This window comes from Artemia sp. Qi Xiang Cuo, chromosome 8 (genome assembly GCF_049724085.1).
Source record: "Artemia sp. Qi Xiang Cuo chromosome 8, ASM4972408v1, whole genome shotgun sequence".
In the NCBI taxonomy this organism is placed as follows: domain Eukaryota; kingdom Metazoa; phylum Arthropoda; class Branchiopoda; order Anostraca; family Artemiidae; genus Artemia; species Artemia sp. Qi Xiang Cuo.
Window position 1 is genome coordinate 31,059,387 of NC_142801.1, and position 17,223 is coordinate 31,076,609.

The window sequence follows — 17,223 nt, forward strand, 5'->3', positions numbered from 1 at the left end:
AATAATATAAATGAATAAATAAATCTTAAAGCGAGTAATGATTAGATTGAATTTAAATATCAAGCTTAAAAAAAAAAAAAAATATTTTGCTATTAAAGTATAAATGAAACTCAAAACGAACAGAAATTAAATAAAGAATCAATGCAAACAAACATACAATGTATAATAATGTAATTAATAAATACATCTTAAAACGAGTGAAACTTAAATTGAATATGCAAATCAAGCTGGAAACGAACAAAAATCACTACAAACAAGAGTTTGGGTATCGCCTCCTTCTCTCACTGTAAAAGTCAAAAACCTACTGCGTTATGGCGCCTTACTGAAAACTATATGTGTCTTGACCAGTCTTGGAGAGGATAAACAAAATCAAATTAAATATTTGATATATAATGATATTAATTGTTTAAAGATCCATCAGTTCAAGATTTTATTTCACTGTAATTTTATTTTCGTTTTCAATGCTGTAAGAACTGGAAAAGAAAACATTGGTAATATAATTCGTTTTCAGTGAAGGGCCAATGACGAAGTAGGCTTAAGGTTTTTTACAGTTAAGGAAGGGGACAACTTTAGGGGTCTTTAACAATTTTAGAAAGAACTAATAAATTAAACTATATGTTTGATGTATAATGATATTAATTGCTGAAAACTCATCAGTTCAAATTTTTACTGTAATTTCAATGTTTCGTTTTAAGATTTATTTATTCATTTACATTAGTATCTATTGTATGTTTGTTTGGATTGATTTTTTATTTAATTTTTGTTCGTTTTGGGTTTCATCTATACTTCAATAGCAAAATATTTTTTTTCGTTTACTCGCTTTAAGATTTATTTATTCGTTTATATTATTAATTGTTGTAGGTTTTTTTTGCTATGATTTTACAAGATATGGCTGTTGGAACCCTTGGTCTCAGTTTGTTCAGATAAATGTCCCTCCCAGATTCATTTTTTTGGCCCCTTAATTATTTTCCTTCCCCGAGTAATAAATATTAATTTTCCTTTTATTTTTGTGACGCCATTTTGGGTCTTCTTAATTGCGTACGTGTTAAATAGACCACGAGGTAAGAAATTGCGCAGTTAGGGAGGTTGACCAGTAAATTAGTAAGTCCTAGGATTGGCTGGAAAGATTCATTTACCACCCTCGTAACCCCTGTCGCAGCACGCGGCTAGCGGGCTGGGAGAAAGAGTCCTTTTTAGTTCAGTTCTTTTATGCAACGTTTTGTGAATACAGTAGGTTTTTTTTATGTACTATTTTAACTTTTCAGCTTAAGTCAAAACTAAAGAGACAGTTAAAAAACCTTATCGGTAAAGTTTGGCTTTAAATGTGGCCATAGATCATCCGATCACATTAGTATACGGAACCTTTGGAGTAACCTCGGAAATCCCACTAATTTGGGGCCGACGAGGGATCTCCCCCTCTAGTAAGTGGCATAGCAACTCTTTGCGCCATTTTTGCCTTTAAAAGCGGTACCCCCTCCAATAAGTGGTGGCAGCGATTTAAGGTCCTATCAGTAAATCTGATAATAAAAGAATTCCGCGCTTTCGAAGAGACGGGTTAATTTGGCCTAGAAAGTAGCCTATGGTGGGTACATATATAAAAATCGTAAAGAGAAAATTTTTATCTGAGCTGTGCCTAGTCGGATAATAATAGGTAATAAAATTTAAGAATCAATAAATCACGCGAATAATTAACTTGTGCGACAAGGGAGGCTGCGCCACCCACAGATAATCGACAAATTAAAAGGAAATAATTTTTCACGAAAGGATAAAAAGAAACATTGATAAAAGGATTTTCATTTGAACGAAAGACGTTAAATAAACCTTGAAATAATGGCGGACAAACGAAGAATTCAGGCAAGATCTACAGCGGTTAAACAAAAATCGGATTCAGACACACAATTGTATGCGACTCACGCTGGAAATACCCTAAGAAAAACACCATCAGATAGAACCATATATCACTCAACATGTGAAATAGACATTTCCGAGACATGTGAAGAGGATATCTTCAAACCAAAATCAGTAATAGAGCGATCCCCGGTACGAACCAGAGAAGAAGAGAAAAGTCTAAGACAAGTGCAGAAAGAATTACTCGCAGATAGAGAAACCCGAACAAAAGAAACAGTGGCGATAATACATGAGGAAAAATCATTGCATGAAAGAACTGGTATAACAAAACAAACTCACCCTTCAGAGAAGGTACAAAAAGTAGGGGAGTTGCGGAGAGAAGAAAATATTATACAACGAGCAGACTCAGAAAATGAATTAAGAGAATATAAAGACAGTGAGATTCAAAGTAGGCCAAGTACCAGGAGTAGTAGAAGTTTAATTTCCAGCAGGAGCTCACGGAAAAGCACTAAAATAGATATGACACAACAACTTTTAAATTTCATAGAGAAAGAAAGATTAGACAAAGTACGAAAAGAGGAGGAAGATAGAGAACAAAGAGAAAGAGATAGGATAGCCAGAGAAAAAAAAGGAAGAGGCTGATAGGATAGCCAGAGAAAAAAAGGAGGAGACAGACAGAGAGGAAAGAAAATACCTAATGGAAATGATTTCAGGGAGAAATTCCCAAGAGCCTCAGAAATCGTCTACAATAGAGATAATACAGGCAGTAAACCTTCAACCAAAGAAAGAAAATGAAGATGTACATTTATGCATACACAATTTTGAAAAAACAGCAGAATTAAGTGGATTGCCGTGAGAAAACTGGGTGACAAGAATACAACCCCTTCTTGACTACAAAGCCCAAATTGCACGGAAAGCACTACCAATGGACTACTCAAGAGATTTTGGAAGGCTAAAACAAGCCATTCTTGAAAAGTTTTAACTCTCCCCCGAGCACTTTCAAAGAATCTTTAGAAGCTAAAGAAAAGGAGACAACAAAACATATAAAGAATTTGGGTACAAATTGAAAGATATGTGTTTAAAATGGCTAGAGTTAAAAAATTATAGAATGTATGAAGACCCGGAAGAGATAAAAGAAAAATTGACGGAAGTGGTAAATAAAACAGCAATGGAACAATTTTTAGAAAACACCCACAGAGAATTGAAAATATATTTGAAAGAAAAGAATCCAAAAACAAGCGAAGAAATGGCGGAAATGGCGAATAGGTGGACCGAAATAAGAGAAGAAATTGAGGAGATGGACACATTTCAAAATAAAGAGTATAACAAAGATAGGCATTATAACACAGCGCAAGGAGGATTAACTTGCTATAACTGTGGTACCACGGGGCATTTTCCAAGAAAATGCCCCAATACATATGACCAAAAATCACATAGAACGACAGCCTGGGCCATGACCCATAATAGGGAAAAAAATTACGCATTTGCAGGGTTGCATAAAATATACGGAAAATTGAACAGGGAATTAGTTGAAATGGCAATTGATTCTTGCAGTGATCAAACCTATGTGCGAACTGACCTAGTTAGTAGAACAGATTGACCATAAAAATAAAATTACAACATTATGTTATTATGGAGACAAGCACCCATGCCCGTCTGCTTGGGTAAGAATAGAAATTGCAAAGAAGGACGGTACGGTCCAGAGAACAACGATAAAATTAGGCTTAGTACCTAAGCTAGCAGTGGATGTTTTAGAAGGAGGAGACTTCTGAGATATCGGGAATCTCCTATCGTTAGAAGCGACTTCTTTAACAGAGGAAAAATTAAAAAATTATATTACGACGGAAGGATATGCTACTTCAATGACAAGGTCGGGAGGTGGTCTGGCCCATAAAACAAATTGAGAGGCTGTGCCACCCTGTCGGAAAAATGAAATACTTGATACTCGGGTTCAAAATGTTGATAATCCACAAAATGGGATGCGGAAGTAAAAAGACCACAAAATATTAAAAAAAAGACGCGCGAGAATAATTTTTCGGGAAAATTTCCAGAAAATGGAAAACACTTTTAATGAATTTGAGACGCTAATAAGTATAGGCCAAAATGAAACACTGATTGTACCAATGAAAAATGAGACGAAATTTATTGTACGCGCTTTTCCTCGGAAAGTTCGAGAAATTTTAGTAGAATATGAAAAACCAAATATCGGAATTCCCTCCCCATTTGATGACGAAATGTTTGTTGCTGCGGTAAGAATAAAAAGACTAAAAGAGAGAGGAAAGATATTAAGCGGAACTACAATAAAGAAAGACAGTCGGAAGATGGACACTAGAGTCCAATTCAGATTTCACGACTATTTATTTAATGCTACTACAAAACAAAAGAAAACTAGAAAAGAGAAAAGAGATAATAAAAGGAAATACAATGAAATTATGTAATCAAATATGGTGGATACTGGAGTCCATATTAGATATACTGGTGTTTTATTATTCGGCGCAAATGGAAGAGTTGAGAGAAATAAAGACGCAAAGAGGAATGCAAAGAAGAGACAAAATTTTGAGATTCAGCCTGCAGTGGCAAAAAACAAAAAAATGTTGGATGAGCTGTGGCTTGAAAACATGGATAATATAGGGGAAAAAGAGGTCAAACACCCATGGGGAATAAAAGAAGATGGTTACAAAAGAGAGATGAATGACAAACAACGGGGGGGGGGACTTTGGGAAAAATTTAATGTCGATTTGAATTGAAAAACAGTGGAAAGGAATTTGAAATTTGTCTGATCAACTCAAAAGAGGGTTTATTCCTTTATGAGGGGGAGGAATCCCGTGGGGAAGATCCCCTCCGGGAAGTCGCGAGAGATAGTCCTTTTCCTCAATGCACAACTGGCGGACAAGTTGTGATCCCTTTACCGAGATTTTGCCTTTCTGATCTGGAGTCCTTGGGGGATACTCTCTCCCAGTCACTTGATACTTCACTCAAACCCTTGTCCAGTAACCCTATTCATAGTTATTGTTCTTCATGGGAATCGACAAATATTTCCGGCAAATTGTAATCAGTGGGAGATGTACCCAAATTTCACTTTCAATTAGCATCAACGCATATTCTTCATTTAATTATCCCAGGGGAGGGAACCCAGAAAAAAGGCGATTCATAGATCGCTCAAAATTTTACTTCATTCCCTGAACTCCTATCGTTTTCACAGGCCTGTGTATTTTCGGCCTTGGATTGTTTGAAATTATGCCAAGGGGCAATTTACTTTTTTATTGAGATGTGGGGTTGTTTCCACAGATGGATATTAAGAGGCTAGTGCAGCCAATTTTTCATGATGGCTGGCATCATCGAAAGTTACAGTAACTGATTCTTTGCTCCTCTCAAATGCAAATTCGTGAGAGCAAGAAAATTTTTGTTTTTGATTGTGCTGTGCACAATGAACTTCTACGAATCTTGGGGACGTCAGCTTTGAAAACCAAATGCGGATGTTAGACGATCTAGACCATGGTGGTCCTACAGTAGAGACGTGTCGAGGACGACCGATCCAGAGCCAAGCGGAAGAAGTACAGACATCGGTAGAAGAAAAGATAAACAAGTTTAGTGATATTAAGTTTGGTGTTATTTATTTTATGTTTGAGTTTCCAGCCAATCTACCGGAGATACGGGTCATTTATCTTAGGAGGGAGGTGTTGGAACCCTGGGTCCCAGTTTGTTCAGATAAATGTCCCTCCCAGATTCATTTTTTTTGGCCCCTTAATTATTTTCCTTCCCCGAGTAATAAATATTAATTTTCCTTTTATTTTTGTGACGCCATTTTGGGTCTTCTTAATTGCGTACGTGTTTAATTGACCACGAGGTAAGAAATTGCGCAGTTAGAAAGGTTGACCAGTAAATTAGTGAGTCCTAGGATTGGCTGGAAAGATTCATTTACCACCCTCATAACCCTTGTCGCAGCACGCAGCTAGCGGGCTGGAAGAAAGAGTTCTTTTTAGATCAGTTCTTTTATACAACGTGTTGTGAATACAGTAAGGTTTTTTTTATGTACTCTTTTAACTTTTCAGCTTAGGTCGAAACTAAAGAGACAGTTAGAAAACCTTATCGGTAAAGTTTGGCTTTAAATGCGGCCATAGACCATCCGATCACGTTAGTATACGGAACCGTTGGAGTAACCGCGGAAATCCCACTAATTTGGGGCCGACGAGGGAACTCCCCCTCCAGTAAATGGCATAGCAACTCTTTGCGCCATTTTTGCCTTTAAAAGTGGTGACCCCGCACGTTAAACGTCCAATAATGGCTAATCGTAGATAGAAAGAGAAAAGCCAAGACAGATAGTCCAAGTAATTGAGAGGCAAATGTTTAAATGGCTGCGGCACGGGTAAATGGCGGGAGTAATTATGACTCTACTTTCTGTTCGTTTTCGGTTTCATTTATTCTTTAATAGTAAATTCTGGTCGTTTTGAGTTTGAATTTTAACAGGTATTTGTATCTTATGTCTAAAATGGCCTTTACTTTTCTTTGAAAAACTTATTTTTCGGAAAGTTTTTTTTTTAATTAATTGACAGAAATAACTGCATTCGTGCAGTTATTAGCTTTTGACGTTACTAGATATTGATGTTCCGACTGATGAGACCAATGAGTTATTTTATAAATCAGCTGTTATTTTTGTATATTGTTAAATTACTTCCCGGTTATTAGATTGAATTTTTTTTGCCTGAGATTTCGAGAGAATTTAAATTGTATACCAAAAGTAGATCGGTATCTTGGCCGATGAAAGACTACTAAGAGTCTTATAGATTAATCACTTATTTTCTAAAGGCTATGTAATGACTATTTGGGTTCTAAAACAACATTCCTGTTCTTTAAGCGTGGGTTTTGTGTTTTCAGTAAAGCAATAGTTGTAGTATAATCCCACAAATATAGGAAAATATCATCAGTCGGTTTATTTGCACTAGTTTTATAGATATATACATTGCATAGGATGAGAAGTAATATAGTGTTTCTTCATTTTAAGGTCCAATCTTTCCCTCCATTGCAAAACTATGCTTTGTTTTCTTATTTGTTTTTTTTACTACATGGTAAACTACAAATGCAGTTTTTGGCAATGTATATCATTTCGCTTAGTCAAAACGCCATGGTCTTCGCGTGTAAAATCCCGTAAGAAATATGACATTTACGGCAAAATTGTTTAAAAAATGGTGATGAAAACTATTTGTCTAATTGCGTTTTAGCATTAAAATATATTGTTGTTTTCTCGCTTGTTCAGGCGGCACTATGTTCAATCAAAAGGTATGGAAAGAAAAACCACATTGGTTGCACTTAATACGGTACGGTACCGCATTCTTTACAAAACGCTATTTATGCTAATCTTTACCCTATATTGGCATGTTTTCAAAGATTTTCAGGATTTCTCTAACGCATTGGTCTTATTCCTGACCAGCAGAAAAAGTACAAGTAATTTGATTTTGTTTCCTAAAAAATTAAAATTTTTGAAGTACAAGACATGAATGGAATGTCCGAGATAGTACACAGCCAAAACAAATTTGCCCCTTGCGATAATCTTCCCTAGCGGGACAAACATTCAAACGAAAGTAATACTAAAATACTGCAAACCATACCTCAAGTCCGTTGGTGTGTTTATCTTCATGTACAAGTTTTCCATTTGGTTTTAGACCGACTTGGTACATGTCTTCTAACTTTTTTGTAAAGATTTGCCGCCATTTTCTTAAAGACTCTTTTCCAACCCAGAACCCAGTCCTAAAAACAATAAGATCAAAGATGAAATTTATATGTAGAAGTATCATCTGCATAGTTGATTAAGATATATATCACTGTTTATTCTCATTAGAAAATCGATGCTAGATTAAGATTAATCGAAGAATTGGTGAAGGAACATGCACAGGGGGTTGGAACAGCATTAATAATAATACCATTTAAATATATAAAACCAAACTGGGTCTAATAATGAGTGAAAGCCGGGCCCTCAAAACTAAAGAAAGAAACATAATTTTTTCCCCCATTGGATTTGTCTAAGAGTTAGTTTTAGATGGTGTTTTGACCGACTGCATTTCACACAACAAGTTTTACAAAAAATGAGTTTCAACCTCATGAGGTTCGTCTATGTTTATAATAGAAGAAAGGTTAGGATCGTTAGGTCCCGTCTTACAGATGAAATAGAACAGGTTTCTGAAAATTGTGCTTTTTTAAATTCAGCTAGACAAAAAGCGAAGCATGCCGTCATCGAGAAGGGTAGAAAGAGTTCATAAGAAAATATTCAAAGGAAGTGAAAACTTCATAATATGGAGCAAATACGGAAGATGTGAATAGAATGGGGCGAACAACGAGTGTGCAAAGCTGCCTCAGGCATGGTCAATAGTAGTAGTACAACATTAAGAATAATAATACCACTGATAATAACAATTACAGGATTTTCCCGAAGTAGGGACGAAACGAAAACAAGTATTTTTTCAATAGTAAGAATTCAATATTTTATTGAAGATGCACTTTTATTAATAATATCTTCAATGTGATTCCCCCTATTTATGACATAAAGCTTGATAGGCTCTGCAATATTCACACTACTTCTTTATGTCTACAACTTCCTACTTTGGTTCTCTCAACAAAGATCAGATGCCAATTCAAAAACGATAAGATTTATACTGAGGATGTCGTTAATTAATATAAATACATCAAATCAACATCCATCATTTATTTAAAGATAATGTGCTTTTCTTTTTGAACCAGACAGGTAGAGCTTACTGCATGATAAAATTTATATTAATAGTATAACTGTTTAATAATTAACAATAGGCAATTAAAAATATTAATTATTAATGATATAGGTAAACTGAAAAAACAACACCTATTTGAGAAATTAGTTTATCAAATGAGATTAAAAATCGATCCAACACGTCTTTTTCAAACTTTTAAAAAGTTAGCGAGCTTGTGTAAGTCTTGAGACAAAAATGAAGAAAAAAAAAACGTGTAAACTTTGATATAGGACCGAAATGATTCTGACGCACCACGATTTTGAGAGCTTGTTATAGAGATAGTAAAAGTTTTTTTTTTACTTACAACTAGCAAATAACTAAATTATGTACAACAGACCAATTTCAAAAGAGAAATTAAAGAAGAATAAAACTGGATTTTAACGCATGAAAGAAAAATAATGGTCTTTTTTAATGGGCTATATCAACTTTAGTGTTATTTAAATTAGCCCCAAATCTTCAATTTACAGCTAAAGGATACAAAAAAGTACATAGGAAGAATACTTAACTATTTCTCATATCATGCATTTTGTAGCTGAATAAAAGTAGGCACTGAAATATTTTGCAAGGATATATTCCGGGAATCTCAAAATTCTTATTAGCATTTTGAAAGTATGTAAACTCGAGAGAGGACTACAGAGGAATGTCATTCAACTGGCGAAAATTATGACATGCCTCTGAGGGTACGCAAAATATGACATTCGCGATGATTCGTGTATATCAAGGTTTCAACTTTATATTGGCACACCCAACATAAAAGCATGCCCCTAACATTTATGCAGGGTCCTTTTAAAAGAGGAGGGCTAGAAACATTTGGGGGTCCAAAATTAGAAAAAATTGTAAATCCGTCCCCTTTCCCAACGTTCTCATCGCATACATTAAAAGCAAAATGGAATATTTTCTTTAAAAGGTTACAGAAGTGGCATAGGCATCTGTATCTTTATTTTCATATTCAATTGGTCCAAGGATTTTACCCCCTAATTTTCAAGCCGAAAAGAGAAAAAAACGCGAAGAAGTTGGCGGTAAGGAGTAATGTTGTACAGATCAAAGGGCTAACATTTACTTACGATAACACAACTTGAAAATCTTGTCATAATTTCAATTCAAATAAAATACGACATGCCTACCTTCCAGCAACAGTTTGGCGATGATATAGGGCTTTTCAGGGATAACTTGCTCACGTCGGTTCTTCAATCATAGAGACTGGAAATCCTTGCGTGATCTTAGTTAAAAAAATGTGCCATACGTCTACCTTACTCATAAAAATTTGACGAGGAAGGGAGAGGCTGTTAGACGAGGCAAAAGTTCGTTTCGGTCCTCCAATTATAGTGATTGAATCTTGCACGATTCCAACCCAAGCAAGGTTCAACATGCCTACCTTTCGGCCAAGAAGTTGGTGGTGTAAAGGGGAGTTGTGGACAGGGGCACCCATTCACAACAATATTAGGAGAGGGCAAAAAGTATTTTTCAAAATCTAGGGGAGGGAGGGGCAATTTAGCTTTTTTTTTCGATTTGTTTCAATGAAAATACGAAAAAGGGTACTTCTAAATTAAAATGCCATAAAAGGTGACAAAAAAACTAGAGGGGAGGCATAGGCAAGAAAAAAACGAGCTAGAGCTTTCACCTATCTTCTTATCTTTCGATTGCGCATCAGATTGTACCTCAATTCGGAGAAGCCGGGTAAGTAGCTTGGGATTTACAAAAGAGGACCAAATTCAAGGTTATTGGCCCATTATATGGACTTAAACCAATTCTACCATGTAGTTGCTGTGCTTTGAGGTCCCCTTGCCCAATGGTCCAACGCTTTAAGTTTCAAGCCGATCGGGCAAAAAAATGGTGCGTACTTAAGCGATTTAGGTAAAATTTGCTGTGTGATAAAGTGTACAGGCTTCAAGTTATATGCTTAGTAATTTGCAAGCCAACTGGGCATCAAAAACATATTCAGTACACTTGGGCATTTTTGGCAAACAATTATTGTGGTTAGAGGTTCCCTAGACCCACAATATATATATATATATATATATATATATATATATATATATATATATATATATATATATATATATATATATATATATATATATATATATATATATATATATATATATATATATATATATATATATATATATATATATATATATATATATATATATATATATATATATATATATATATATATACAAAAAAGGATTTTTGAACTTGTAGGTTTCCGGAATTTTCAATCACACTATGAAAACGAAAGAAAAGAGGAAAAGAAAAGAAAAAGAAGAAAAAAGGAAAAAAGATTGTGAAAATCTTATTGATTATCCTCCTATAGTAGAAATCGATGCTTGATGGTGCGCGTGCGTAGCCGCACGCGAAAATTTTTTTTCAAGCATTTAGTAAAAACAGATGCGATCTAGTAAATTTTTCCTCTCCGATTTAGTAAATTCTTCCAGGTCAGGGTGGCAACCCTGGTACAAGCGCTGTAAGTTTCGAGCTTATTGTACATCAAACACATCTTTCATGCATGCCTTAATATTTTTTGTCTCGTCACTTATTTTTATCTTGGCTGAATCAAAATATTTTCATGAGTCCAGTAACTTTTTCTTAAATCTAGGCTGGTCAGAGTTATTCAATGTCCGGTCACTTTTTTTGGTCTGGGCTGACCAAAAATATTCCAAATCGAGTAAGTCCTTTTGGTCTCAGCTGGTTGAGAATATTCTAGGTCCTGCCATTCTTATTGGTCTCGTCTAAATCAAAATCACTCCAATTCCAGTAAGTCCTTTCGGTGTGGACTGCTCGAAAGTATTCCAAGTCCCACAACTCCTTTCGGTCTGCGCTGACTAAAAAATTCCCAAAATTTGGTCTGTGTTGAGAATAAATACTCCAAAATCGGTAACTCTGTTTGGTCTGGGCTAATCGAACATGTTCTGCGTGCGGTGGTCCCTTTTGGTCAGGGCTGTTTGTTTCGTGTCCAGTAAGATATACACTCTTTTAGCCAAATTGCTGCCTGAGGATCAAGTTCTGTACTTATCTAATTCAAACAATCAGATTTCACTTTCACTGCCCTTGGTACTTGGATAGTTTTGATGGCTGCTATGTCGTGCAATTTTGACGATTTTTTATTACACACTGTTTTGCAAGTAGCCTGTTTTTGAAAGTTCCTACTTCGAGGCATTAGTTGTTTTTGTTACACAGCTCAACCACAACACATTTGAGAGAGAAAAAAAATGAATCAATCAAGCCAAAGAATGTGGCAAAACAATTGAACTGCACATGAAAGATGGCATACAAATTGTAATTCTTCTTCTCCCTGCTTGGATCAGTAAAGAGACACTTACGCCAAAAATAACGGGTGAGGGGGGGGGGCAAACATGTATATGTGCATACACAGTATATAGAGGGGTAGAGATTTACAGGGCTCGATTTCATCCTGTCATCAAAGAACTTCGACAATCCCCACTATTCTAGTTCTATAAATATTAGTTTGAATGATCAACGAAGTCCTCTGGTGGCACAAAAAAAACAGAAACGAGTTAAAACCTTCCTAATTGAAAAAAAAGACTATAATGGCTTTTACATACATTTAATATTTTAGAGTTTAGTATTTAATATGTAACATTTAACAACACTTAGCATTTAATATATAACTTTAAAGGGAAGCGTATATGTAGTTCAAATATCCACATTTCGCATATTTTGCACGTTTTCTTTTATCACAGAATCGTTCTGAAGCTATGCCATGAAAGCTGGAAACTTAAGGATACATACATTGACCAACATTGGAAAATCCAATGCTACTGTAGAAAAGAACCAGATTCCACATCCATACCTCCATGTGACGGTCACAATTCGAGAGCAACTGAGTGCGTTATTGTAAATATACTAACAAAAAACCAAATTCTTCAGGTAGGAAATAAGCTTTGCTACCGATCAACTACTTTGAAATACTCGAAGCATTCGGTTGCAGCTTTCATGCCGAAATTGTTGCTGATAAATTATTGAAGATATGTTAATTTATAAATCAAGGAAAAACTATGAAGCAAAAAAGATAAGCTTAAGCTCTGCAACGCTAAGACATCCTACCATGGACACCGCAAGGAATTTTCCCGTGGAAGAGGATACTACTGGGCTTTTTTAGTGGTTGTATGCAGAAATGTTCGTTCAACTGATGCCTCAATGCCACATATACCGATACTATGAAAGATTTTTGTCAAGTATCCATTGTAAAGACATGCCTTTGACTTCAACAAGACTGACTAGAGACAACCGATATTTAAAGAATATTTTTCAAGAATATTCTGAAAAGGCAGTTTATCTATTCCAGCATTTTCAAATGTAGTTATCTTAATGAACTGCAATATTTTTTTCAAAACATTCTGGAGCAGAAAAAATTCGAACAAGGCTAGTTGGATTAAGTATAAATTTTTTCTGAGAAGAACTGACAACTACCAAAAGTTGCGCAGTCATTTTTGAGCTATCGAAAGTTAACTTAATTTGGCATTCAACTGGTCAATTGAGGTTTTATTTATTACATTCAAGGGCAATTTTTTTTCTTTTTTTTTTACATACAATTTCTATTTCTATTAATGGTATTTATGATTTGCTGATTCGAAAGAAACAACAAAAATAAATAGTGCAATACAGAATAGGAGAGAAAGAGAGCAGCCGAATCCACCTCCGGTACTAATGGGGGTAGTGGCCAGCTTATCAAGCGCGAAAGCCTTTCCATCGCAGAACAGAGCAACTTTGCTCATCCTATCCCGTTGTTCGTAACCGTTGTACAGTGCATTGTGTTCCAGCCTATTACACATTTCAGCTACTATTACACATTTCATGTTCCAGATCATCAGTTCGGCTGCCATTGGAGAACAGGATGGGGCAAACGTGAGGCCTTCTGTACAAGTAACTGAGAATTATTCATGCTTAAATTGTACTAAAAAAATATATATATATATATAAAGCAAATCTTACTAGCACCTTTCAATTTTGGATAGAAACAAACTCACGAAGGATCAGTATGGACATCTCGAAGAAGTGAATTGAGGCGTTTCAAGTCTTCGCTAGTATTCACCTTCATTTTCTGTTTTACAATTCTTCCTATAACGCATCTCTGGCATAATAATTCCTTTCCAAGGCGAGGACCACCAGAATACTTCGCAAAGAAATATTCACACTGAAAAAATACAAAAAATATACGGTTTGGTCATCATTTAATGTCACTTAAATGGCAGATTGCTTTAAACAAAACAGGTTGCTAACACATACAATAGACACCTAGAACTAGCAACCACATTTTCAAAGAAATGATTTAAAAAATGCAAGAAAAAGAAACACAGCACATACAACAACACATAAACAATTTACCAGACACCTAGAACCAGCAACCAGATTTTCCACGAAATGATTTGACAAATGCAAGAAAAGACCAAAAAGAAACACAACAACACAAAGTGAATTGGTCACCAGAGCAAAGAGAACTAATTCAGCAGTGAATAAAACAAACGTTAGTAAAATCACATTTAAAACAATTTTATACAACACACAGTCTTCCATTAGTAAAATCACATTTAAAATAACGTTACACAACACACTCTTCCATAACAATTTTTCCTCTTCTGCTTTTCCCTGTGATTTAGGTAAAACTATGCAATGGAACTTCCTTTATAGAAATATTTACCACCCTCCCGCCTTTTACCACTTTTACTTAGAGCCTTCAAATATCAGTTTCTTTTTCTTTAAAGCTTTCTACTAGAATTCCATAAGCACTTTCCATATTGAATTCGAAAGCGCAATCAGAATTTTCATATCCTCTGTACTATTTGCGCAATAATTTCTTAAAGTTTTGTCTTTTTATTCGAAATAAATTCAGAAATGTTTTTAGATCTTGTCTAAAACTCGGTTTTTGCGTCACAATTCTTATTTAATCTTTTTCCTAGTACTACAGACATAAAAATCTTACAAAATTATTATACAGACACTGTGGGCGTTGAACCAAAAACTGTCTAATAAAATGCTTGTACTTAGCACAAAAGCTTGCAGAACAAAAACTTTATTGAAGTTTTCTGATGTAGAAGGAATAGATCACTTGGATCCTTAAACGGACAGTGATCTTCAACAAGAAGCAGAACATTTGAATATTACTAAGAAACAATAAATACAATGATGACAAACTGGCCTAGACAAAGTTTACTTAACAGAAGTACAACAAGTAATTTCCCTTTCCCATTGTGGCAAAGGAAAATGGAATGATCCGTTTCTTTAGGTTCTCTACAATATTTATTTTTGTATGGCAAAGTTCTTTCCCTTTTATCAGAAACTGGAGCTATAATATCCAATTTATGGAATGAGCAATTACAAGAAGCTTATAAAGAAAAGAAAATGTTCCGTTCATAGATAAATTACAAGACACGAAACCCAAGCTTTTCGACCGTCTTCGGCACTTAACACAATTTGTTTCTCTAAGCGACACAGGAAGTTATTATTTCCCATATATGCACTCTTAAAACATTTCTTTGGAGAAACATGTTTTTAGTTGCTTTCATTGCATATGCTGTCCGTTGATAGTAGCACGTAACCGAAAGATAGTAGCACGTGAAACGTGTCATTTCATGTGCTAAATACATACCCAGTGTACCACTCTGGAAAATTCTTGGAACTGAAATGTATTTCGTTCTTTTTACAGGCTAAAGATTTCACATAGAAAAACAACCAGGTTTTAAAATGGCATGATATTTGGCTTCCCTTTCTGACATAACACAACACGTCACAGATGTAAATCAATGAAATTAAAGTACATTTTTGGATCTATTCACGGTCTAAGGTCCTAGCATGTAAAAGCTAATCCCCCCCCCCCCCGAAAAAAAATAACAGAAAAAAATCTACGGTCGCTAAACATTTACCTGCAATATAATGCCACATCTTATTCTTACCCAATATTTTATGATATATGCTACATGAAAAGCCAGGGCGATCCCCTTTGGGGGTCGCGGCCCACTGGTCGGAGACCATTGAGACAGTACATATTAACATTGATTTTAAGTGATTGTTTTTAACTGAGATTAAATAAAAAAAAAACAAGTTTTTTTAACTGAAAGTAAGGAAAGACGTTACAACTTAAAACGAACAGAAATTATTTCGTATATGAAAGGGGCTGTCCCCTCCTTAACGCCTCACTCTTTACGCTAAAGTTTTTTATTGTTTAAATAAAATAGAGTTGTGAGAAAGTCAAACTTTAGCGTAAAGAGCGAGGCGTTAAGGAGGGGACAGCCCCTTTCATATACGGAATAATTTCTGTCGTTTTAAATTTTAACGTCGTTCCTTACTTTCAGTTAAAAAACTTGTTTTTTTAAAATTTAATTTTCGAACGTTTTTGAATTAATGCAGGTTTTGATTTTGGCTCACCGTACATGAATAATTAAAACAAAATTTGCATATTAATTTTACTTTTATTTGGTTAAATGGCTTTCTCGAAACTTGTTTGATTTTATTTACTAACGTTTTTATTAGTAATAAATATACGTAACTTACGAATTAACTTACATAACGAACTTCTATATTTATAGATTTTTATTACTATATTAGGGGGTTTGCCCCCTAGTCAATACCTTGCTCTTTAAGGTATAGTTCGAGTTTTGTTCCAATTCTTTAAAAATGACCCCTTAATCACAAAGGCCGTTAATTAGAATAAATAGCTCTTATAAAAGTACTAAGAAAACGTTTGCCTGAAGAGGTTGGTGTTTACTAGGGGGTGAACCCGGTCACATACGTAATATTTTCTGTTCGTTTTAATTTGTGATGTCGCTCCTTACTTTCTGTTGAAATTTTTTTTTTATTTAATTTCTGATCTCTTTCTTTTATAATGCTGGGAAATCCTTCACCCCCTTCATAGCTCTGTCCCTTCCCCCATGAAAACTTCCTTCATGGAAAAGATCCTGCCATATATACCCCGGCCCCCCCCCACCTACCAGAAAAAATCCCCCCTGAAAACGTCTGTATATTTCCCAATAACGAATACTATATGTTAACATCAGGTAAAGTTGATAACTTTCAGTCCTCCCCCCGGGGACTTCGGGGGGTTAAGTCATCCTAAAAGACATAGTTATCATATTTTCGACCATGCTGAACAAAATGGCTATCTCAAAATTTTGATAGGGTGACTTTGGAAAAAAAATAAGCGCGGGAGGGGGCCTAGTTGCCCTCCATTTTTTGGTCACTTAAAAAGGGCACTAGAACTTTTAATTTCCGTTCCAATGAGCCCCCCCCCACGATATTCTAGTACCATTGGGGCGATATAATCATCCCTGAAAAAAAAAAAAAAAAAAAAAAAAAAAAAAAAAAAAAAAAAAAAAAAACGCATCCGTGATCTTTCTTCTGGCAAAAATGCGAAATTCCACACTTTTGTAAATAGATGCTTGAAACCTCTACAGTAGGGTTCTCTGATACGCTGAATATGATGGTGTAATTTTCATTAAAGTTCTATAGCTTTTAGGGGGTCTTTCCCCCTTTTTTCTAAAATCAGCCAAATTTTCTCAGGAATGCTTATTCAAGTTCATTGGTGATAAAAAAAAGCGTCTGATAAAAACTTTAAAATCCAGCCATTTGGTACAAATAACTTCCAAGGCATCTTCTCCCA

The 17,223-nt window shown here is 35.1% G+C and overlaps 1 protein-coding gene across 1 annotated transcript in view; it reads right to left on the bottom strand.

Moving 5' to 3' along the window:
- The window catches only part of LOC148949323 (ubiquitin carboxyl-terminal hydrolase 48-like), a 302,263-nt gene that overhangs the window by 270,978 nt on the left and 14,062 nt on the right, over positions 1–17,223 (bottom strand). The window contains exons 3-4 of the mRNA XM_089092923.1: positions 13,598–13,764; positions 7,455–7,593 (exon numbers count right to left, since the gene is read on the bottom strand). Of these exons, the coding sequence (XP_088949049.1) occupies positions 7,455–7,593; positions 13,598–13,764 (306 nt within the window). The remainder of the gene's footprint in view (positions 1–7,454; positions 7,594–13,597; positions 13,765–17,223) is intronic.